The sequence below is a fragment of the Sciurus vulgaris genome (genome assembly GCF_902686455.1).
Source record: "Sciurus vulgaris genome assembly, chromosome: 5".
Classification (NCBI taxonomy): Eukaryota; Metazoa; Chordata; class Mammalia; order Rodentia; family Sciuridae; genus Sciurus; species Sciurus vulgaris.
This window is the reverse complement of record NC_136465.1, coordinates 54,628,529-54,652,035: the sequence shown is the minus strand read 5'-3', so window position 1 is coordinate 54,652,035 and position 23,507 is coordinate 54,628,529. Positions and strand designations below refer to the sequence as shown.

At 35.2% G+C, this 23,507-nt stretch overlaps 1 protein-coding gene across 1 annotated transcript in view; it reads left to right on the top strand.

Moving 5' to 3' along the window:
* Window positions 1-69: 69 nt before the first annotated feature.
* The window catches only part of ADAM9 (ADAM metallopeptidase domain 9), a 96,088-nt gene continuing 72,650 nt past the window's right edge, over window positions 70-23,507 (top strand). The window contains exons 1-7 of the mRNA XM_079142166.1: window positions 70-379; window positions 8,516-8,613; window positions 11,176-11,234; window positions 13,022-13,100; window positions 17,743-17,819; window positions 18,775-18,970; window positions 20,422-20,487. Of these exons, the coding sequence (XP_078998292.1) occupies window positions 283-379; window positions 8,516-8,613; window positions 11,176-11,234; window positions 13,022-13,100; window positions 17,743-17,819; window positions 18,775-18,970; window positions 20,422-20,487 (672 nt within the window). The 5' untranslated portion in view covers window positions 70-282. The remainder of the gene's footprint in view (window positions 380-8,515; window positions 8,614-11,175; window positions 11,235-13,021; window positions 13,101-17,742; window positions 17,820-18,774; window positions 18,971-20,421; window positions 20,488-23,507) is intronic.

Below are 23,507 nucleotides of genomic sequence, written 5' to 3'. Positions count from 1 at the left end.
GAGAGGGCGGGGCAGATAGTAACTGGGCTGGGCCGACTAGTGCGGATTTCAGCGGCCAGTTTAGAAATCTCATTCTCCCGCCAGGGACTACATTTTTCCCTACGTCAGCGCTGCGAGAGCGATGTCGGGAGCGAGCTCCGACCAGGGGCTGGGTTGCGTCAGTGCCGCGCGCGTGCTCGTCCCTAGGCGCGCGCACCCTGGCCAACCCTGGGGCCCCGGCAGGGTTGCAAAATGATGGAAGAGGCGACTGAGTGTTGAGTTGAACCTGCAGATTCTTTCGAGATGGGTTCGGGCGCGGGCTCGCCCTCTGGGACCCTCCGTTTCCAGTGGTTGCTGTTGTTTGGCCTGGTGGGCCCAGTTCTCGGTGGGGAGCGGCCAGGTGGGTGTCCGCCTCCACGGTCCTTTGGGATTGCTGTTTCCCAGGGCTGGGACGCTCGGAGTTAACCCGTAGTGCCAGGGAGTGGAGGGACCTGGGCCGGGACTGGATCCGGGGTCGGGAGGCGCGGCTGCTGCACATGTGTAGATAGTGCCAGACCCGAGTCTCGGGGTCTCACGCCCCAAACCCTTCCTTGTACTGGTCTGATGTCCGGTTCCACTTTCTCCGTATCCTACTTAGCAGAGCCTTTTTGCGCCGCCCCCCACCCCCATCTCGAGCAAAGCCGGTCCCCCAGGCACTCTCCAGACTACTCTGGGTCAGGGGTTGACCTCGGGGAAGTCGGCCGAGAGTCCTGGAGACGGGGTGCGTGCAGAGGGTGTGTTCACGTTTAATATGCTTTGAGGAATGGAGCTTGCTCTTGCTTGTAGAATTGATGTCACTTGGAAAGAGACTGGAAGATGGAACTTTTGCTTCAGGTTATCATACTTTGAGCTTTTGGTGTTCATTTCATTAGCGGAGTCACCGTGTAGATTCACAGAGCTAGAGGTAGTGATGGAATAAGGGAAAGGGGGCTCATTTTTCTTGGGCAATTTTTGTTGTTGTAGTAATACTTTTTTTTTTGGAAACGAAGCGCTGCATTTCTATATCTCGTCTTTTATCTATGCTCGTACCTCTCATACAGGGTTCGCATTATCTTAAATAAGGGCAAATAATCCCTACTGTGTTTAAGTCACGGGATTATCTTTAAGAATTAAACCACTTATATGAAATAATTTTTGAATCGTGAAGCTTCTCGTGAATATGCAAAATATTTATATTGGAAAAGCCCAAGCATAGTGAAAAACAAATCACAGACACTCTAGTTTCTTTTTGAAAACACGTTATTGATTTTGGCTTTTGTATTAAATTATTGTTTGCTGGCTGTATTTCTCTTTCTGCGATGGATATGTGAAGTTTTTCAAAATTGTTGTCTTGAGAATTATTCGTAGGTAATTAATGATGGGAGATTTCAATACAAGACTTCTGACCTTCAGCACACTAATTGCATATTTTCTTATCTTTGGCTTTTTCTTTTTAAATTATGTCGTTTTGCCACAGAGTGGAAATCTTAAAGCTCAAAATACTGAAAATATTTTGAATAGGATGTTGCAAATCTTTTCTGGTTAAAAAAGACTACTACCAGTGGTGGTATAGGTGGCCATTATCTATCAAATATTTAAGGTGAAGTAGATTATACTTCTTGAAGTTTAGTGATCCATGATATTTTTGGTTCTTGTATACATTTATTACATACCCACATTTAAATGAATGGAATATACTTATGGTCTTAACTCTTTATCAATGTCTTATGACCAGCTTGTCACTGAAGCATAGGTATATTCCTTCAAAATTCGGTGAACATTTATTGAACTCCCATAAACACCACCCTCAATTCTTTTGCAGGGCGTAAAGGGTGACCAAATGTGCTAACTGTATTTGAGGGATGTTGGAGGTTTTATGGAGAGATTGGTATTTGAATTGAGCTAAGGGGAAGATTTTTCAAGGGAAAGGGTAGGAGTAAATTCTAAGAGAATTGTTTTTTCAAAAGTGTGAGCATCATTTTGATAATAATTTCAATATGACTTTAGGTAGTCTATATAAAAGGGAGAGATTCAGGGTAAAACTAAGGTAGATTGCTACCAGTTGACGGGAGCCCTCTTTGCTGAGCTAAGACTTTACCCTGTAGGAAGTTCTTTGAATAATGAAGGTTTTTAATTAGGAGTGTGACAATCAGATTTTTGATTAAAAACTGAGAACACAGTGGAGGATACAATCTAGGAAGGAGAGACTGGAGACTGGAAGGCCAGTTAGGAGGCTTTGGCAAGGAGTGTAGTGAGTCAACTTGTGTTTCCCAAGGGGAATGTTGTTCCAAAATCAGCTGACTAAGATTTTGCAATACAGGATGTTTAAAACATGCACTGAAACATCTTCCGCTAATGAAAGAGAAAATTGAAGACTCAGTAGGTACAGCCCACACATTAGTTACATGAGGAGTTCAGTAGTAGGGTTTGGTAGGATTTTTACTGCAATTTATAACATTGTATCAGTGAGGAAATACAATATAATTTCCAAACTGCTGATTTACAGTATTTAAAAAAAAAAAAAAAAAAAGCAGGTTGACAAAGGTAACTCTGTATCACTGTGAAACATAACAAGGGGAATCAGGTTTGATTTTTACCTTAATGGAAATATGATGCACAGTCTTAGAAATTTTTCTTTTTAAAAACATTGGCATTCTAAAGAGAGTGAGTTTGAAAGCTTATTTATGTTGAATTATTATAAATTGAAGTATATTGTAAGAATATAGGTCTAGGGGCACTCAACCATTGAGCCACATTCTCAGCCCTATTTTGTATTTTATTTAGAGACAGAGTCTCACTGAGTTTCGTAGCACCTCGCTGTTGCTGAGGCTGACTTTAACCTCGCTATTCTCCTGTCTCAGCCTTGGGAGCCACTGGGATTGCAGGCGTGTGCCACCACGACTGGCAGAATATAAGTCCATTTTAATTGAAGTTTTAGATACCGGCAACTTATTTGAATTTGATATGTTTGTATTTGTGTTATGTAGGAGTATGTAATCTTTCAAATTTAAAGATGGTTTTGTTTCAAACATTTAAGTAAAAAAGAAAACATTTATAGTTAATGTGTATACAACAAGTTGCTGGGTTTCAGGACAGTTAGTGCTTTTAAATCTTACCTTACCAAATTTGATTTTATATTTGCTCTTCATTAAAAAGTCTGGTTTACTTTAAAATTCCCCAATAGATGGGAGCTCAAGGTAACTAGAAGCTTTTTTGGATAATATCCACAAACTCAAACATATGACATAGACAACCTCATGAAACTTCTGTTTTCTCTTTGATGCCTACTCTGTATGTATATATCCTAAAGCTTTGGATGCCAGCCTTTGAGTCAGTGTGATGAGGCTACCTCAAGAATGAATCTAGTTCCTGGTATCATAGCAACTAATCCCCCATTACCTTTGAATGAATCCAACATGGATCCAACCAAGGTTGAATTGCACCATGTTGTTTGTGTACTGAGAGACTATTTTCCACCAATATGTTTTCCATCACAATATTTTCCATTTTGTGATAAAAAATAATCTTTTAGATCATTTTTCCAGAGTGATTATATGTGAGGCCCTGCGTGAGTCACAAGTGAACCTGCGAAATTCACTTATTTTGATCAGTTTTAAACTATGCAGTTGTATTTGAATTTGTTCTAAGTTTATCTTAACATAAGAATTAGGGTACTAAAGCTTATGGTAAGTCAAGAAAATGGTATCACAGACAAACATGTTATAATTTAGGTGAAATTCATGCCCAAACATGAGGAATTTCCTTTGACACATTTTCTCTAAATGAGATTTTTCATGATTTAAGTCACTTTATTTTGATTTTCCCCACACCTTCCCTTTGGTAGCTCATTAGAACTTTCAGGCAAATGGACTCCTCACAAGTCTGCCCTCATTGATAGCAGAATCCAGTTCTGAATACACCCTGAGCCTACTGTTCTCTTCCCAGCTTAGAGAGCAGTATATGCTACTGCTGTTAAAATGACAAATGCGTGGGCTTTGTGCATTTGTGAAAAAGTTGACATAGAAGATGTTAATCATAAAAAGTAAGACTCGCTTTGGTTGTATGTGATCATTATAACCAAGAGAACTTTGTATGTGTAGGTGTAAAGATCAGAAGAAGTTGTTTACTGAACATATATTTATTTTATTAAATGCTTTGTGTATGCATGAAGAAAATATATGATGGCTATGGTATTGGCTTTGGTTTCAGGAATTCAAATTTCTTATTGGAGTTTAATTCTTAAGAACATTAAATCTTATAAATGGAGTTTTGACAAGGGGTATTTCAAACAAACAGCAATGAAACCATTTTCTTCTTAAATGTAAAGATTGGTAAATACAAAAAACTATAACTGTCAAAATGTGAGAGTGTAGGATATATTTTTAAACTATGATAATTAAAAGTATGTTTGAGAGAGGTTAGTAATAATCCAATATGCATTTATATTGGGATTAATCTTGTGAATAGGATGAAAATATGTGGCCCCAAATAACTATTGTTTTATGAATCTAATTACAATTTCTCTTAAAGAAATACTTTGAACAACAGAATTATCTCATTTAGCCTGAATGTGGAGTCCAGGTTTATTTTCCACAGTGAAAGTACGCAAAGGTGGCTGTTTGTTTAGATAATAAGCAGGAAGGAAAGGAGAAGTTTCTGTGGTTTGGCTCTGACATTTGATTTGCAATTAGGTAGAATTCTTTTAACTTATTTCCTTCTACTACAGTTGTATTATTAAAAAACATGCTTAGACTTCTTCCAAATTATAGTACATGAAAAGATCTAAGGAGTAAGAGAAAAAGAGAAGTGCAACTAACACACTTTCCTTTCATTTACTAAGTTTAGTACCTTTAGGTTTCATGTTTCAACTCTTATTTTTATCCTCAGTCCATGTTCCAAGTGATCTGATTTTTATCTTGTCAAACTCTAATATAGTAGTTTGTATTCCCCAAAAAGCTGAATGTATTAAGATTTTTGCTTTCATTGTGAACTCTCTCTTTTTCCCGGTAGTTGTTATCCAGAAGGCATTTGGAGGATTTTTAGTTGTCACAACTAGGGGATGCTATTGGCATCTGTTTAGTGGACCATACTAAACGTTTCACATGGGATGACCTCCCCCATAACAAAGAATATTCCAGCCTCAAGTGCCCATGCTACTGAGACCAAAGTTTTATATAAATAATGTTAATGAACTTCCTTTATAATAACATGGGAAAATTGTTATTTGGATTCCCAAGAGAAGGAAAATATACCCTCTCCCTCAAAAAAAAAAAAAAAAAAAAAAAAAAAAAAGGGAAAAATCTATGCAGGATTTGAACAGGAGAGAAAAAAAGAGAAATTGGAACTAGAAATAATGAGAAAGGAATTTTGAAAAAAATATAGGAGTGAGGATTTTCACACAATTAGTACATATTATTTTTGAATGGCATTTCCTAAATTTGTATATCTGTTATGTTTTTGAACTCTTTTTTTAAAGCATTTTTTTTTTAAACATATTTATTTATTTATATGTGGTGCTGAGGATCGAACCCAACCTCACAGGTGCTAGGTAAGTGCTCTACCACTGAGCTACAACCCCAGCCCCTGTTTTTAAACTCTTTATGGCAGCTTCAGAAAGTAGATTCTTGGACTTTCAAAAGGAATCAGTGTCATAGTAACAGCTCTTACATATATAAGTTTTTATGGTGCTATAATTTTGAAAGCCTTTTAAAAATAAATGCATAATTGTGACATTTTGATATTAAAATAAAGGAAAGGAAGTTGTATCTTATATATTTTTAAATATTTTATTTAGTTGTATTTGGACACAATACCTTTATTTTATTTATTTATTTTTATGTGGTGCTGAGGATCAAACCCAGTGCCTCATATATGCTAGGCAAGCACTCTACCACTGAGCTGCAGCCCCAACCTTTATATTTTTATGTCTGGTTTTTATTCTTCTTTGCTGGCAACAAGTCTGTAGAAGACAGAGACTTGATTTTTAATTCTGGCCTGAAAGTAGGTATATGGCCTTATAAAATGTGTTTTTAGGAATGTGAAAAAACTGAAAGTCATTGAAAAATTTATTTTGAGGGAGTCCCATACCTTAATTATTTTTTGGGATTATGGGTATTATTAGGATTTGTGTGTATTCTTAAGGTCATGGATTTCTTTTGACATGGTTCCCAAATGACAACTTCAAATATCTGGATGTATTTGATCATGACATGTCATAAATATGCCTTGAATCAGTCTATGGGTGCTTTTGTTAGTATTGGAGTCCATTTCTAGTGTTTTTAATGTAGCGATGTGAAGCCACATGTAGACAATATAATATACTAATAGGGGGTGAGGGGTAAAGAGTTTGAAAACTATTATAGTATGACATGTATTGGATATAACATAATTTAAATTTTCCTTTTTGTAGCTTTTAAATTCCAAACCAGGCAAGGTTATAAACATTTTTAAATACAGTGTTATCTTGAGAAAAGTTAGATATAAATACTTCAGCTTAATCTGTACTTGAGAAATCCGAGGGGCATAAGCAATTAGAGGGAATGAACATGAAGATTGGCTCCAAAGAGGAGAGGGTGGGCATGGGGAACCTCCATGAAAAGTTATCCTGTAGTCTATTAGCCTGATGGAGGCTTAGGGATGTGACTCAGTGGGAGAGTGCTTACCTGGCATGCTTGAGTCCCTCGGTTTGATCCCTAGCACTACCAAAACCAAACCAAAACAAAACAAATGGGAGTGGAAAGGAAAGACCATTGCAAAGAGATGCTAGCTAATCCGTACTTGTAAAGGAATTTATGTATTTTTATTTTTATTTATGTATTTATATGCTCTTTTGTTTCCCTTTTAATTTCAAAAGTGGCAATATATTGTAAAACCAAGTTCAAATAGTACAGAAATACAAAAGTGTAGGAAATGTACTTCTTTTCTCACTACTTCCTAGTTCTCCATTGTGGTAATGACTTTAAATATTTGGTCCATTTACATGTTTATGATTTTATAGTCATATTTTATTTTACATGATTTAATTATGGTGTTTCATAGTTACTGTAATATAGGGTTGTAGAAATTAAGAAAAGTCCCTCATCCCATGCCCTATAGATAACCACTTAAAAAGTATTTTGTTATAAAAATTTTTTAAGCATACACAAGAAAAAGGAGAAGAGTAACAAAATCCTGTGTGCCCATATCCAGTTTTAATCTTCTATTTATCTCTTTCCTCAAACACACTACATCATTTTAATGCATATCTTAGAGATCATATTATTTTGTCACTGAATGTTCAGAATGAATCTTGAAGACAGGACGTAAAACCTTACAAGGTGCTTTTTACACTTAAAAATTGATATTAAGTTCAAGATTGTCTGATATCTACTCAGTGTCAACATTTCCCAGATTATCTCAGATATTTTTCAGTTGATTTATTTTTACCAGGATCTAACAGATCCATACACTGCATTTGGTTATAAAGGTTTTTTTTTTTTTTTTTAAATTTATGAAAGGCCCCCTCCTTTTTTTCCCCCCTTTTGTAGAAGAAACTGAGTAGAAATTCTTCCCTCAGTCTTAAGATTCTGCATGCTGAATGTCATTTTGGTGTATAGGCTTATATAGAGAGATGGACTTTTCATTTTTAGTCCTTAGATGATGACTATATATTTCATCAAGTTCACTGAAAGAGTTGTTTTGCCTCTGGTAATGATGCTGGAAGAGAAGAGATTGTGTTGGACTTATTAAGAGACTGTAGATTGGACTCCTATATGGGCTGTTTTGATTATACTAATTTTTTACTAAATTGATGAGTTTAGAGTCCAAGTCCTGTTTAAGATGTAATTTCCCTCTGTGATAAACTAAACAGAATTGGAATTGGAAGTGTCTACATGACTGTTTTGAGTTCAAATGTTAATACATTTGGTGTCAAGTTTTTGTTTTATGATGGATTAAGGGCAGCCATTTCATTTGAGATAGTTGCTACTTTGTTGAATATGTATTTATTGAGAGTTAACCCATTAGGTGTTAGAAGTAACTTTTCCTTCTTATCATGCCTTCCATTTAGTAAGTATTTAGAAGTTACCATCTCAGAGGATGCCATTTATGCTGGATAAGGTGGAAAATGTGAGATGAGTAAATGGAACTAAACTCTAGGATGCCCCCTCCCCATTTCCCCACCAAAGAAGTCTTCTCCCTCTCTGCTGCCTCCCATTCTCCCTGTCTCTCCCTCTTGTTTTTATAATTTAAGATTTCTTTGGAGAAAAAGGGTTAGCGTATGCAGCTAAAAAATGTTTGAAAGTGATTGCTACACATATACTGTTTGGAAAAAGGCTAACATCCTTTTAAGGGAAATATTTCTCCCCTTCATACTTATCTAGTACATTGCTATTTAATGCAAAACTATTTGATTATATTTTAATATGAGAATGTCATATGATTTTTCAGTGATTTGAAATTCATCTTTTGATTTGTATTATATTTTGTTATGTAATTTTTCAGGTTAACTTTGTTATATTTTTTATTCCCTTTTTGGTAGGCTTTCGGCAAACCTCACATCTTTCTTCTTACGAAGTTATAACTCCTTGGAGATTAACTAGAGAACGAAGAGAAGCCCCTAGGCCCTATTCAAAACAGGTGGGTTATCTCCTGAAAAGTCTGTGTATGTTAAAATTTTGCTTTGTTTCCTTTTTTTAACCAAAGGTGATATTTCTAACAGTGATTGGTCAAAGGAATAATTAACTGGTCATTAATTAGTACTGCAGCGTGTGGTACTGATGTCCATTGAACATTATTTTTGTGAAAGTGACATATCAAGCCTTAGTATATATTTTTTAAAGACAAACTGGTTAACTCAAAACATAACAGAATGAAATAAATAGAATTCTGTGACCAGATAAGGATGCTGACTACATAGATTTCTATCTCTTAAACTGACTGGCAGTGTTGTAATAGTATTTATATATGTACATATGAGTTAAGCTCATTTAATTTGTGATAGGTAGAATATTTCATACTATATCTTCACTGGAACTGGAGAATAGTAATGTATTTTTCATTTCTGGGGATATTTAGTAAACAATGAGTTTTATTTCCATATTAGAGGAAACCTATTGTGCTATTAGCGTGGTAATCAATGCACAAAAATTATTTTTTTCTGTTATATTCTTATTGCAGAATTTGTTCAGAAATAATGTATTTATGATTTTGCAAATCCTTTAAGTGTAGAAGTATTATGTAACTTCATTGTAATTTTATTCTAACAGACGATAAAGGATTCAATATAGTTTATTACCTCTGAATTGCTGTTACACTTATAGCTGTAAGGCAGTTTGCATGTTGTTTAGAGATTAGGCATAGTAAAAAGAACACTGGAGTTCAAAATCAGGAGCTTTCAGTTTTAGTCCTTCCTCTGGGTACTACTATTAGTTAGGTCGATCATTCAACCCCATTTACTGCTCTGTAAGTGAGGACTAAGTGACTTTGGGATCTCCCTTGAATAGAACAGTTTATAATTTTCCCTTGTTTTTGGTTTGAACTGTTTAACCTATGTTTTGATTCTGCCTTTTCTTATAATAGAATTAAACCCTGCTTACTTAGGTTTTTTTTTTTCTTATTTTCCTCTAGATTATAGACTTTTTTAGCATAGCGACTGTTTTCTATTTTATTGTGTCTCTGATGGCATCTTCATTAGTACTGCACATGTAGAGTCTTCTGGTTGTAATTCTAATAATGGTAGTGATGTTTTTATATTCTGTCACTGACCAAGAGCAGAAGGACTAGAAAGGCTTGTGCCAGAACTGTGGGGAGAGGAGCTTGGTATTTTTGATGTCTCAGTGGAGATTGAGGTAGACAACAGAGTTCTCAGATAGCCATGCAGTATGTGGAGTTGTAGTGCCAAGATCCAGAAGTTGGTCTAGTTCTTAAGTCACTGGCTGATATGAGGGGATGCTATTTCTTGTCAAAATGGTAACTTAGGGTCTGGAAACGCTAGAGAAAATTAAATAGATGCTTCTGATAAAATTATTTGTTGAGTCCTTTCATGACTGTTATTTTTATTAAAGAGTTAAGGCAAAGTTGAGTCACCTAATTCTAGAGGTCATCTTGAGCACTTTTGGCTAATGAAAGGTGAATTGCTGGGTGTGTTAGCTTTCCATCACTATAATAAAATACTTGAGGTAACTTATAAAGGAAAAAGTTTTATTTTGGCTCATAGTTTTTAGTTTCTAGTCCTTGATCGATTGGCCTCATGGCTTTGGGCCTGTAGTGAGGCAGCATATCTTGGCAGGAGAACATGGTGGTGCAAAACTGCTAACCTCATGAACCAGGGAGCCAAGAGAAAGAGGAAGAGCATAGGGTTCCACAGTCAAATGCATGCCTCTAGTACCTTAGGACCTTCTTCAAGGATCCACCTTCTGAGGGTTCATAGCATGTCTCAGTAGTGCTGCCCTTGGCACCAAACCTTTACACATGGACCTTTGGGGGGCCATTGAAGATCCAAACTGTAGCACTTGGGAAGTTGTTTCAGAGATGTTTGAGTTTGAGAAGAGGATCCCATGAGCTTGAAGATGTGGAAGTAGAAGTTTCCTTATTTTAATTCATTGACTCTAAGAAGACTTTAATTGTCAGACATGGTTATATTATTTTGTTTACCACTAATAAAGAAACAGAAGTGTTGCCAGTTAAATTGATGTGGCTTTGTATGATACATTCTCATTCCAGAGAGCAAGTATGTTTTAGAATGATGAAATGAGGTAAGCCATGTAGAGATATAGTCACAAAAACATATGAATTTCTTTTCAACTTTTGGATAACTAGAACTAGGGATAATCTCTTGAAACCAAGAGGTTCATTTCATTTAAACAAAAGGAAGAACTACTTCATACTGTAGATAATTTATGGATGAACTTAATCCCTGAAGTTATACATGAATTACAAGTGAACTTAAGAAGAGTTTAGATAAATGCAGGGGTGATTTTCCACAGTCAGTTATTAAAGGAAGTAGGGATGATCAGATTATATTTTTATTATTTTAGAATAGATACGAAATTTTAGAAATCAATTGCAATTGTACCAAATTATTCTAATTCAGGAGGGACTTTCCTGTGTCTTATAAATGATGTGTTGTTGAAAAGTAATTTATAAGGTGGTGCTTTATTGTTTTTTTTTTTTTTTTCCCCGCCTTCTCTGTGCATTTAGGTATCTTATGTCATTCAAGCTCAAGGAAAAGAGCATATTATTCACTTGGAAAGGAACACGTAAGAAATTGAATTTACTTTGGCTTTTCAGTAATGATTTCTTCTGTAGTATATTAATTTCTTTTCCAGGTAGATGTTGTTTAGTAGATACTGAACCTGGGTTTGGTAGATTTAGCTACTCGTGTCACTGCTGCACAATGGCAGGCTTGCTTCTGAAAAAGTATGGGAATTTGTGCTCAGGCTCAACACAGTGACTTCCAAGAGGAAAGAGAACTGAGCAAAGTCAAGAATCTCCAGTTTATTCTTTTGAAATTCACCAGTAGAGTCAGAGAAGGGTGTGTCAGGGGAAGTCTGGGAGAAGGAGAGACTTGAGATGACTGAACACAGTCTGTTTATTGAGAGGACTCAAGATTCCATAGGCTCCTTCCAAGTTCACTCACATAGACTTCAATGAAGGCAAAGGAGTAGTAACCAGAATGAAGAAAGCTCTCAGTCATTGAGGAGTGTGAAAACTTGCAGGCATGGACCCTCTGGGTCCTTTCTCAGTTGCAGGATATGCTTTGTCTTCAGATTACCAACCTTTTAGATGTGTTTGAGAGCCCAGCATAGGTTTACTAAAAGGGCAGTGGGGATTGAACTCAGGGGCCCTCACTGAGCCACATCCCCAACCCTGTTTTGCATTTTGTTTAGAAACAGGGTTTCACTGAGTTTTTTAGCACCTCACCATTGTTGAGGCTGACTTTGAACTCACTATCTTCCTGCCTCAGCCTCCTGCGCCACTGGGATTAGAGGCGTGCACCACTGTGCCCTATTGAAAGGGTCTTTTTATGCTACTTTAGTCAGATAGCTAAGGTTAGGCTAAGGTTAGACTGTTAAACCAGTTTAAACCATCAGTTTATCCATATCTAATCACAATAGACAAGTTGGTCCTGGGTATCTCCAAGGGAGTTTTGAACTTATTTAATTTATTTATTTATGTATTTTTGAGAGACAGTCTCTTTAAGTTGCCCAGGCTGCCCTTGAACTCCTGATCCTTTTGTCCCCTGAGTAGCTGGAATTACTGGTGTGCACCATTTAGCCAGCTTAAGAGTTCTTTATTTTTTATAATACTGGGGAATGAACCCAAGGCCTGGAGCATGCTAGGAGGGTGCTCTACCACTGAGCTACATCTCCAGCCTGAGTTTTGAATTTGAAATGGCACATTATCAAATCGTTTTGTTGTGCACTGCATCCTGACTTGTCCATAAGGCCTGGGGATAAACACAGAGGTGCTCTAGCCCTGCTGGAGAGAACCCTATCTTTGCACACATGTGGTTTTACTACTGAACTCCCTTAATGTGAAGTGAAGCTCTGGGAATCAGGAATAACTGTTTCCTCCAATAACTGACTACAGAATTTTTCATTCATACTTAGGAGGTTAAGGCAATGAGTGCTTCTTGCTTATATATAGAACTTTAAAAAAAGTATAAAAATATTATTTTTCTTCTACAAAAATATGATGTAGAGCAATAACCTATTTTATTCTTTTCCTGTGAGTTGTATCAGAAAAATTTAAGGACCTTTTTTTAATGTTTTGTTAAGTTTTTTACAACCAGTATTTCATACCAGTAGGACAAATTGTTGCTTAAAATTACTTATGTGTAAGTAATACGTACCATTTCAGATTCAAATCTATTTATGACCTTTTAGTCTTAAGGTAGTACATTCCTTAAATAAAAATTGATCAGGTAAAAGTTTTTATTTATTTCTGCTCTTCTCTTCTGGGTATAATGCTTTATGAGTTGGTCCTAAGTTGCTGATAGTTAAAATAAATTTAAATTAAATGTTGTGTTTTGCTCTTTTTCCAGAGACCTTTTGCCTAAAGATTTTGTAGTTTATACCTATAATGAGAAAGGGACTCTGATCTCTGATCATCCCAATGTACAGGTAATATATTTTTCTCTTGATCCTATAGTAAAATTTAAAAATAATTATAATTTAAAAGTGAGTTCTGGGGACTGGCATTGTGGCTCAATAGTAGAGCACTTGCCTAGCATGTGTGAGGCACTGGGTTCAATACTCAGAACCGCATACAAATAAATAAATAAAGGTTCATCAACTACTAATAAAAATACTTTTTTAAAAAAAGTGAGTTCTATACAGGTACTCAGAATTGCTACTTCTCACAACCCCATGGGGACACTTTTAATGTTATAATACATGCATGGCCCTGGAGGAGGTGAACACATTTGAATGGGCTAAAGAATTTGACAGCCCTCCAGATACTTTGTTGTTAAGTTTTTTTTTTAAAGCAGGAAAAGAATCTATTTAATTGTGATTCTTACTGATTGTGAAGGAGTAAAGTTTGATGTTTTAAAAATATGTTTTTAATTTTTTTTGGTTGAAAATTATTAAAAGCACATCTCATTCCCATATTAAGCCATTTATTCATCATTAGTGTCTAGTAAAGAAAAACAATTTGTTGTTATATATTCAAATGTTCAATTATTATTCTTTTATCCTAATTATTATTATTATTATGTTATCCTTAAGGGGTGTGGTTCTCTCTGCATCACACCAGAATACTCCTGGGGACAGAACTGGCCAGGAATACTCAAAATAATTGGAAGATGTTGAACTTGGCTTTGTGTGATTTTTACTTAGAGCATAAACATTTTTAGTTTGGTTCGGGAAGTGTTTTACAATCTTTTTTTGGTAGTTAGGATTATGTGTTTTTTTCTTTTGCAGTAGTTTTCATGATAAGTCATTAAACATATTATTTTTCTCCTGAACTTTGTAATGCTTTGCTAAGTTGAATTGTTTATGTTAGGCACTTTTGTAGCATTCTTCAAATAAAAAGAAGGCAAAACTCTTTATTTAAGATTAATTATTAGTACTTTAAAAAAATGAAGAAATGCTGACTTTGCCCTATTCTTTCTTTGTTCTACTATCTGATTGCTTTATCTTAGTGTTCTGCTTGTCTATTGTTTATTAGAAAATTAGTAGAGGAGATTAGATTTACATTATAGCATAAACCAGATAAAAAATAATCCATCCATTCTTTCATCCATCTGAAGATTACTATGGCAGGAGGCCAAAGACCACATAATTTATGCACTTTAGCAAAAGCAATAATCTTAAAAGGCATTTCTTTTTTCCTTGTAGGGGTTGCATGATGCTTGCTTGAGATATACACTGATTGGGCTTGAATTCTGGCTCTGTCATTTATTTCCTGGTGAAGTTAGTGTCATCACTTTAAAACAGAATAACAGTTAATACTTCCTAGAATTATTAGGAAGCGTGAATGAGTTAATACTTATAACATGCTTAGAAGAGGCAATCTGCCAATATTTGTAATTAAACAAATTTTTTTAGTTGTAGACGGACACATACCTTTATTTTATTTATTTATTTTTAAGTGGTGCCAAGGATTGAACCCAGTGCTTCACACAAGCTAGGCAAGTACTCTACCACTGAGCTATAACTACAGCCCCAGTCTGACAATTTTTAGCTCAAATAAAGTTATTATTTGTTATTTTTCAAAGACTATATACTTAAAACTGTTAAAAATAGATTTTAACTACATAAATTACATAAGTTATCTTAAAGTTTTATAGAATTGTTAAGTTTTCCTGGGTGTTTGAAGAATATCGATTAAGACAACATGGAGTCTTTTTCTTTTTCTTTTCTTTTTTTTTTTTTTTTTGGGTGCTGGGGGAGTCTTTTTCTTATTTCTTGATTATTTAAAATAATGTTTAGGTAGATGTGAAATATGAATTAAAACTTTGATACTGGGTTTTAAAAAAAATTATGTGTGACTAGATTACCAAGTATTGTAATGGTGTATACTTTTGCCCATGCAGTGTAAAGTTACATCAAGAACATTTACATGCTTTCCTTTACAATTCTGATGCTTAAGATTGAAGTAATTTGAAAAGCTTTCATCATTAGTGTCCTTCATAAGAAAGGAAAGTCACTCAAAATGAGTCGCTGTGTGAAATATAGAATTCCCCATTACTGTTTCTTAGGACTTTGGAGTACCTTGCAAAAAATTATAAAATTCTGTTAATTATTTCCCCCAGTTAATTGGTGCTCTTCAGTTCCTCTGACAATACATCCATTTCCCCAGACTCCCTGGCCCTTTAGGAGGCTGTTCCTTAACATTTCTGTATACCTCTGCTCCCACTAGCTGACCTTTGCCCTTACAGTTTGTGTGTTTCAGAATTGTCTATGTTACTTGCACCTTTATTGTTGTTTTGTAATTTAATCAGAAGTTTTGTAAACTTTCAAAATATAGTATTTTGTGCTTTTGAAAATTGTAAGAGCAAAGGGAAATTTCCTCTCTGTCCTCTGAAGGTTTGCTGGGCTAAAATGACAAAGATATTACACAGGAGAAAAATGCAGATTTGTGAACATACAAAAGGAAAAGTCATAGCACAGAAGAAAGTCACAGGCACACGACCATCTATTAGCCCACTGTAATTTAGAAACTTAGGTACTCTTTTTTTCTATATAGGGGGTGGAGTTTGGGGAATGTTGGGAACTATAAATTGTTTTTTTAGGGGAACTTGATGGGTTTGGAGAGCATAGAATGGTCCAGGACAAAGTCTATTTGGCCCATTGAACAGAGGATGGTTTGTCAATGTTTCTCTGTTGAATGGAAAGAGAAAACAATGGTATGTAGCAAAAGTTTGTCCAAGTTTATTGACAAACTTCCGTCTTTCTTCCTGTGATTAGTTTAGTCTTCTCTGGTTAATGTAATTTTTGTACGCTGCAGGTTAATTGTATTCTTGGGAGATCCTTTCAGGTAGATTAGGAAACTTTACCACAGTACTAAATTGAAAGCTGTGGACATATTTAATAAAAGCAAGTTATTAAACAAATACCATCAAGTTGGTAGGGTAAGGGATCACCTGCTAGATGTCTGTCAGCTCAGTTTTCCATGTGTCATGTCAGTGAACATGTGCTGTCAGTCAGTTCTGTCTCTTGACAGTGTTTATGTTCATCATTTATTTGGGTAAGGAGTGGTCTGCCAGGTTTCTTCTCTGTGAAGTTGCTGTTTTTGTCTTTTAAATTAATGTGGTAGTTAGATACTTGGAAACTGTATAAATATCCTCAGATTTTTACTCACTGGTTTCAGTATTTAGTATTTACCTAAATCAGTTGTTACTATGATAGTTGTCAAAATGGTGATTCTCTAATTTCATCAGTGCCTCTATTGGGGTGCTTTCTCCTGTGAAGAAATCTTATTTATTGATAATCAGTGTGGACTCAGGGATTCTCTCTTTGTTGTGAGTGAGGTTGAAAATCTTTTCATATATGTAAGAGCATTTTTAGATCTTTTGTGAATTATGTGTTCTTTTTCTTTGCCCAATTTTCTATTGGACTTTTAATCTTTTCCTGTCAACATTTAAGAGTTCTTTATATTTAGGAATATTAACCCTTTGCCTATCATGTAAGTGTCGAAAATTTTCTTGTAGTCTTGTCAGTTGTCTTTTGAGTCTTTTGCTGTTTTCTCCCAATAAGCAGCTTAAAAAAATACATACTCTTTTTATATGGAAGATTTATCAATTTTTATCATGTCTAGATTTTGTGTGATGGTTAGAACACCTTTCTCAATACCTAGGTTAAAGTGGAACTTTCTCATTTTTTTTATAGATTCTATGTTCTCATTTGTTATGTTTAGACTCTTGACCATTTAGAATTTATTCTCATGTGTAGTATGAATCATGGATCTAATTTTCTTCTTTTTCAAATGTCTAACTAGTAGACCAAGCCACATTTATTAAATAGTACATCTTTGCCCCAGTGATTTAAGATGCTACTTTTATCCTGTAAAGTTCTACATGTACTTTGGTCTATTTAGAGACTTTATTTTCTGTTCTGCTGGTTGATCTCTCTGCTGATACACCACTGCCATACTGTTCTAATAATCAAGGTCTTGAATATGTCTCAAGGTCTGGTAGGGCTTTTCCATTTTACTGCTTTTTAATTGTTTTAAAGGTGAAAAAAACCTCAAAGGGTACTAACTACTAAGCCTTATTATCTTTACATTTCTACTGGTAAATTTCTTGCTCAAAATTTAGGGTAAAGACTCATAAGTTTTTGAAGATGGCTGAATTTATAACTAATAGTAATAAATATAGAAAGAAAAGAAAATCATCTGATCAAAATATCTGTTTCCCCTTCACGCTGAATATTTTTTCCCCTGGGCCTTATTAACCTGTCATAAGGTTCCATCCTGTATTAGATGTTCACTGGCTGGTGGTGCTTCTTGGATTGACTGTGACTTAAATGTTCAACATGACATAACACTGCCCTGTTCTGCTTCTAGAATAAAAGGTCATTGGGGCAGAGCTGTTTGTGCCTATATCTGCTGGCATTCTGCCTGGAAATGTGTCCCTGGAGGGTGGTAGTAGATAGTTGACAGGCAATCTGAAGAGTGCCGTGTGATATTTTGAGATGCCAAGAATATAAATAAAATTTTTTAGTTTACTGGCTGCAAGTAATTTTGTTAGCTCTGCAGTTTTTAGGATGATTTTCAGCTATGTAGCAGTATTTGGAGGTAATATGGTATTTTTTCATTTAGAATCATTGTCATTATCGGGGCTATGTGGAGGGAGTTTATAATTCGTCCGTTGCTCTTAGCGACTGTTTTGGACTCAGGTAAGAAATATTCCGTATTTTTTTCCTTCTGTTTTTCACCCTTTCTTCTCTGTCTCCAAACCCAGTCATTTTGGGGACTTAATGGAATCGAATTTTACTTTGATGTTACAAAGGTCTTTATAGCTGTGTTTCAGATATTCTTGGCTTGTTTACTTAGGAAAATCATATAGTTGGTGACTTTTAATATTTAAAGGGGAAATTTCTTTTTTCTGAGACCACTAAATAATTTTAGGTATTTAAAATAACATAGGCTTTAAATCGCTATAGTGGTTGGTTTTACAAAATTTTCACCTGCATTTTCATTGAAGTTTCATAATGTTTGAAAAAGGGCTTATCATCGTATTTAGGTGGGCAAACTGAAGTTCAGAGAAATTGTGTGATATATCAAATGAAGTTATAGTAAAGTTACTTGTATTAAAGGCCTAGCTATATGGCACTTTGTTAATTAGTTGATTGCATGGAATAAATATTACTTTTAATTCTCAAAGCGACTATATAAAATGGCTATGATTATCTTCATTTAAGGAACAACATTTACTGAATAATTATTGTGTGCCAGGGAATATTCTAAATATTTTATGCATATTAAATAATTCATTTATCTGAACAATCCTATGCAGAATGTAAACTGAAGATAAATGATTTACTTGGGTCCCTCAGCTAGTGGAAAGCATATTTGGATTCAAACCCTGGTCCTCCAGCTCCAGACCTCTCACTCAGCTGCTACTTTGCAGTGCCTTCCATTGTATAGCAACCATTCAGAGAGGTTAAATAACTTAAAGGCAGTGGTACTACTAGGTAGCAGTAAGGTCTGTTTGACTCTTAAAGCCTCCGTTTTTTCCTATCTTGTGGTATCTTTACATGTGTTTAGAACTAGGACTTGAACTCAGATTTTCTGATGCCTTTTTCTGTGTATTTTTTCTTAAAAATGGTGTATGTGTAATGCAACATATAGAGGATTGCTACATTTAGAGAATGCGAGTTATGGGATCGAACCCCTGCACAACAGCTCTCGCTTTGAGCACATCTTCTATCGAATGGATGATGTCCACAAAGAGCCTCTGAAATGTGGAGTTTCTAACAAGGATGTCGAGGAAGAAACCACAAAGGATGGAGAGGAAGATCATCCCAGCATGACTCAGCTGCTTCGAGTAAAGAAATATAATTATTCATGACTTGGACTCCTATTAAAAAATCATTTATTTATTCATTAAACCAGTACTTAATAAGATGAGTAATATATAGTCCCTGCTGCCAAGTTGAGGACAATTTAGATTATGTGGGTTTTAAAAACTAGGGCTTAAATTTTAAATAGGAATCATATTTAGTATTGCTGTAGAATAGTCCATCGCACTGTCTTTCAGTGGTGGTTTTATGTAGATACTTCTGACATAATGGGAATGTCGTTTTTCATCCATGGGAGAAGTACACACACACACACACACACACACACACACACACACACACACACACACAGTAGGGCAGGAGAGAGAGAAGGGGAGGGAGAGATTTGGCTTCAGCATACTGATCACTTTAGTTGTCTTCCAAGACTGTTCATATCCTGGTTGTGACACTTCTTGAGGACTCCTTGATGTGAGTCACTTGGACTGAAGTGTTCTAGGACTGGATTCACTTCAGCTTTAGAGACTATACCATATTTTCACATGTGAGATGATGCTGCTGTTTTGGAAGAGGCATTTTTTTTTTCCTTTTTGTTGAGGTATATAGGGGCTTTCTGTATGTTGCCCAGGCTCAAACTCCTAGGCTCAGGTGATCCTCCTATCTCTGCCCCCAGAGAAGCTGGATCTACGGGACATACCCCCATGCCCAATTTAGAGCGTAATTTTAGTTTAACTAAGGCTATTTTATGACATTGCCTTTCCTGCCAACCACTCATTTGACTTTTAGACTATTCTTTGGAATTTAAATATTGGAAGACACATTTTTGCTTATTCTACTCTGTATGAATATCTGTAAAATGACAAAACTAGTTACTTTTTAAAGTGACAGTTTTTGCCCCAGCTGCTCTTAGATTTTAGTAGGTATTCTTTCTCTCTCACTATAGTAATGGGATTTCCCTTTGAAGTGTGTGTTTGTGTGTATGTAGTTTTGATTTTAAAAATCAGTCTTTAAAACATCTGCTTCAAAAACATGAAGCAGATAACATGAACTGATTTCCTCAGGTCAGTACGGATAGCAGATAACTATTTTTTTTAAATCATGTTTTAATTGGGCATGGTGGTACAGACTTGTAATCCCAGTGACTTTGGAGGCTAAGACAGGAGGATTGCAAGTTTGAGGCCAGCCTTACCATCTTAGCAAGACCCTGTCTCAAAATAAAAAAGAAAAAAGATCTGGGGATGGAGCTCTGAGATAGAATGCTCCTGGCTTTAATCCCCAGTACTGCAAAAAACAAAAACAAAAACCAATAAAAAACCAAAAACATGTCCTTGGTTTATTGGTCTAGAATACATTAAGTAAAATTTAACAATGTTCTTAGCAAACATGAAATACATGATTAGAGTATGATCATTACATATGAGAAATATGTAACCTTATATATTTTTTTATTTTACCTTTATGATGTTTGTGTTTTCAACAGAGAAGGAGAGCTGTCCTGCCACAGACCAGATATGTGGAGCTGTTCATTGTTGTAGACAAGGAAAGGGTAAGGATGGCAACAGTGTTTCTTCTTTTTCATGAAAAGCAGATAGTAAGTGAGCATTCCAGTGAAAGAACTATGAACTATGACATTTGTGTGTATTGAGTGTTCTTAAATGATTACTTAAAAACTAAAATGATGGGGTTGGAATTGTGGCTCAGTGGTAAAGGACTTACCTGGCATGTGTGAGGCCTTGGGTTCGATACTCAGCACCACATATAAATAAAAGATCCATTGACAACTAATATATATATAGTTTATATATATATATATATATATATATATATATATATATATATATAGAGAGAGAGAGAGAGAGAGAGAGAGAGAGAGAGAGAGACTGGCCTCAGCAACTTAGCAAGACCCAGTCTGAAAATGGAAAACATTGAGGATATAGCTCAGTGGGACAGCACCTCTGGGTTCAATCCCCAGTGCCAAAAAACAAAACAAAACAAAACAAAAAAAACAACTAAAATGATTTTTTTCCTTTAAACCTTAATACCACAATATACCATTTATAGAAGCTGAAGTAGCAGATGAGACCACTTTTTTCATTATTCGTGCATGTTTTTGTTTTATTTAGGAATAACTAGAAAGAGAATGGCTGGGTCACAAACCTAGGTATACATCTAATGAAACCACCAAACTATTGTGCAAAATAGCAGTATCATTTTGTGTTCCCATTATCAGTATACAACAATTCTAACTTCTAAATCCTCACTAATACTTGGTATGCTCACTCATTTTCATTTTAGCAAAACTATCTCATTCTAGCTTAGCTTTTATTCTATTGATAATTAATGATGTCATTTTATGTGTTAATTTGCTGTTTCTATCAGATGAGACCACTATTTAAAAAACATTGTTAGTTGTTAATGGACCTTCATTCAATTTATTTATATGTGTATAAGGTACCCAATGCCTTATACATGCTAGGCAAGTGCTCTACCACTGAGCTACAACCCCAGCCCAGAAGAGGCCACTTTTAACTTAATTGTTTTCTGGTATTCCCCACCTCCACCTGCCCTGTTCTTTTTGTTAAAATGGTTTTTATTAGTGCATTTTAGTTATATATAGTATATGGGTTCATTTTTCATGATCATACATGCATGAAATGTAGTTTGCTCCATTTTAGAACTTTTCTCTCTCCTTTGCGTCTTCCCTCCCCATTCTCCTTCCTCTCCTCTACTGGTCTTTCTTCTATTTATTTGTTTATTGTTTTTTTAAAATGAACCTTTATTTATTTGTATGCATTGCTAAGAATTGAACCCAGTGCTTCACACATGCTAGGCAAGTGCTCTACCACTGAGCCACAACCCCAACCCTTATTGTTTTTTTAATTGGTGCTTTATAGATATACATAAAGGTAGAATTCACTACACTATATTCATATATGTAGTGGTATTGTGATTTGGTTAATTTCATTCTGCAATTTCTCCCTTTGTCTGTGCCTCCTGCCTCCCTCTACTCCCTGAGCTCCCTTCTAGTTTCATGGGATCCCTTACCCCTTTTCTTATTTTGCTCTAGCTTCTGCATATAGAGAAAACATTCTATATATTTTTATTTATTTTGCTTAGCATGATGTTCATTGACCAGTAATTTCAGTGCCATAATTTCATTCTTCTTTACCTTGTTCTTTCTTGTGATTTGCTTATGTTGCATTTCTTAAATGAAACTGAGCTATCAGGGGCTTGAGAACTTTTCAGGTTACTTTAATGGACTGTGGCTATAAACCAAGTTAGTCAGGTGGTGCCTTCTTGACCAATACAATTGGTTTGCTTCATAGAATTTTAGTTAACCTATAATTCACTTTAAAAGTAAAAATCTTCCAGGGCTTGGCAAGCTTTTGAAGGGAGTAGTATTAATTTCAGGGTATAGGATAACACCAGGGCATTTTCCTTATTTGTACTTAAGAAACTAAGCTAATGGTTTTATTTACCTGAGAGAAATAATGTGTCCTTTTTAACATATACAGGATTATGAGTTTTAAATAGAGCTGCTGTATAACTTAAAATATAGATTATTTGAAATGTTTTGACTGACTTTCATTTCTAATTTTGTTGTTATATTAAGAGTTATTTGTGGGGCTGGGGTTGTGGCTCAGTGGTAGAGTGCTTGCCTAGCACTTGTGAGGCACTGGGTTCAATCCTCAGCACGGCGTAAATATATAAAATAAAGGTATTGTGTCCATCTACAACTAAAAAAATTTTTAGAAAAAGTTATTTGTGTAATCTTAATGTGATTGGCATTTCTTTTCTTGTAAACTACAGAGTTAGGCTTGAGGATTTTTGTGGTTTTAAAAAATTCTTTATTGTTATAGGTAGGAAAAAAAAAGCCCTAGTTATTAAGAGATGGAAACTTACTCAGATTCATTCATTATGGGTTTGTTACCCTCAAGCAGTGGGAGAAAAAGCATAGGGCCTATAAACTAGTGTGAACTGTGCCCTAATTGATGGGTAAAACATTTCTGTAGAATGTTTTGGACAAGACGAAAAAATAGAAACTTAGAAATATTTTTCTTTATTGCTGTCTCCAGATAGATTTGTTATATACAGACAGAAAATGGTTCAAAGTAAAAATGGTTCCACTTCCACAAAGCCCTGTCAAAGGTATTAAAATTTTTGTTCTTCATTAGAAGAACTGTGATAAGACACCTATTTGAGAAAATAATCTATTTGATTTAAAGGTGTTTATCATAGAGCAAAGTCATAAACTCTTCTTTAAAATTTTCTTTTGGTTAGTAAGTTGGTTGTATAAAATAATGTTAAAATAGACTTGGATAAAACCATCTCCCATAGAAAAGTGTTAGTCATATCAGTTATTTGACTCATGCTAGTTAGTTATACTAATTAGAAGAAAGGAAAACTTTGGTGCATTTTGAAGTATCATTGTACTTGTTTTTCTTTTATTCCTAATTATCACTAAAATGTACAGTTTAGATGTATTAATTTGAAATGTTGGAAAATGTCTAAATGCCTTAGTTCAAGTTTAGAGGGAATATTTGGATTCTTCATTGTAATAGGTTA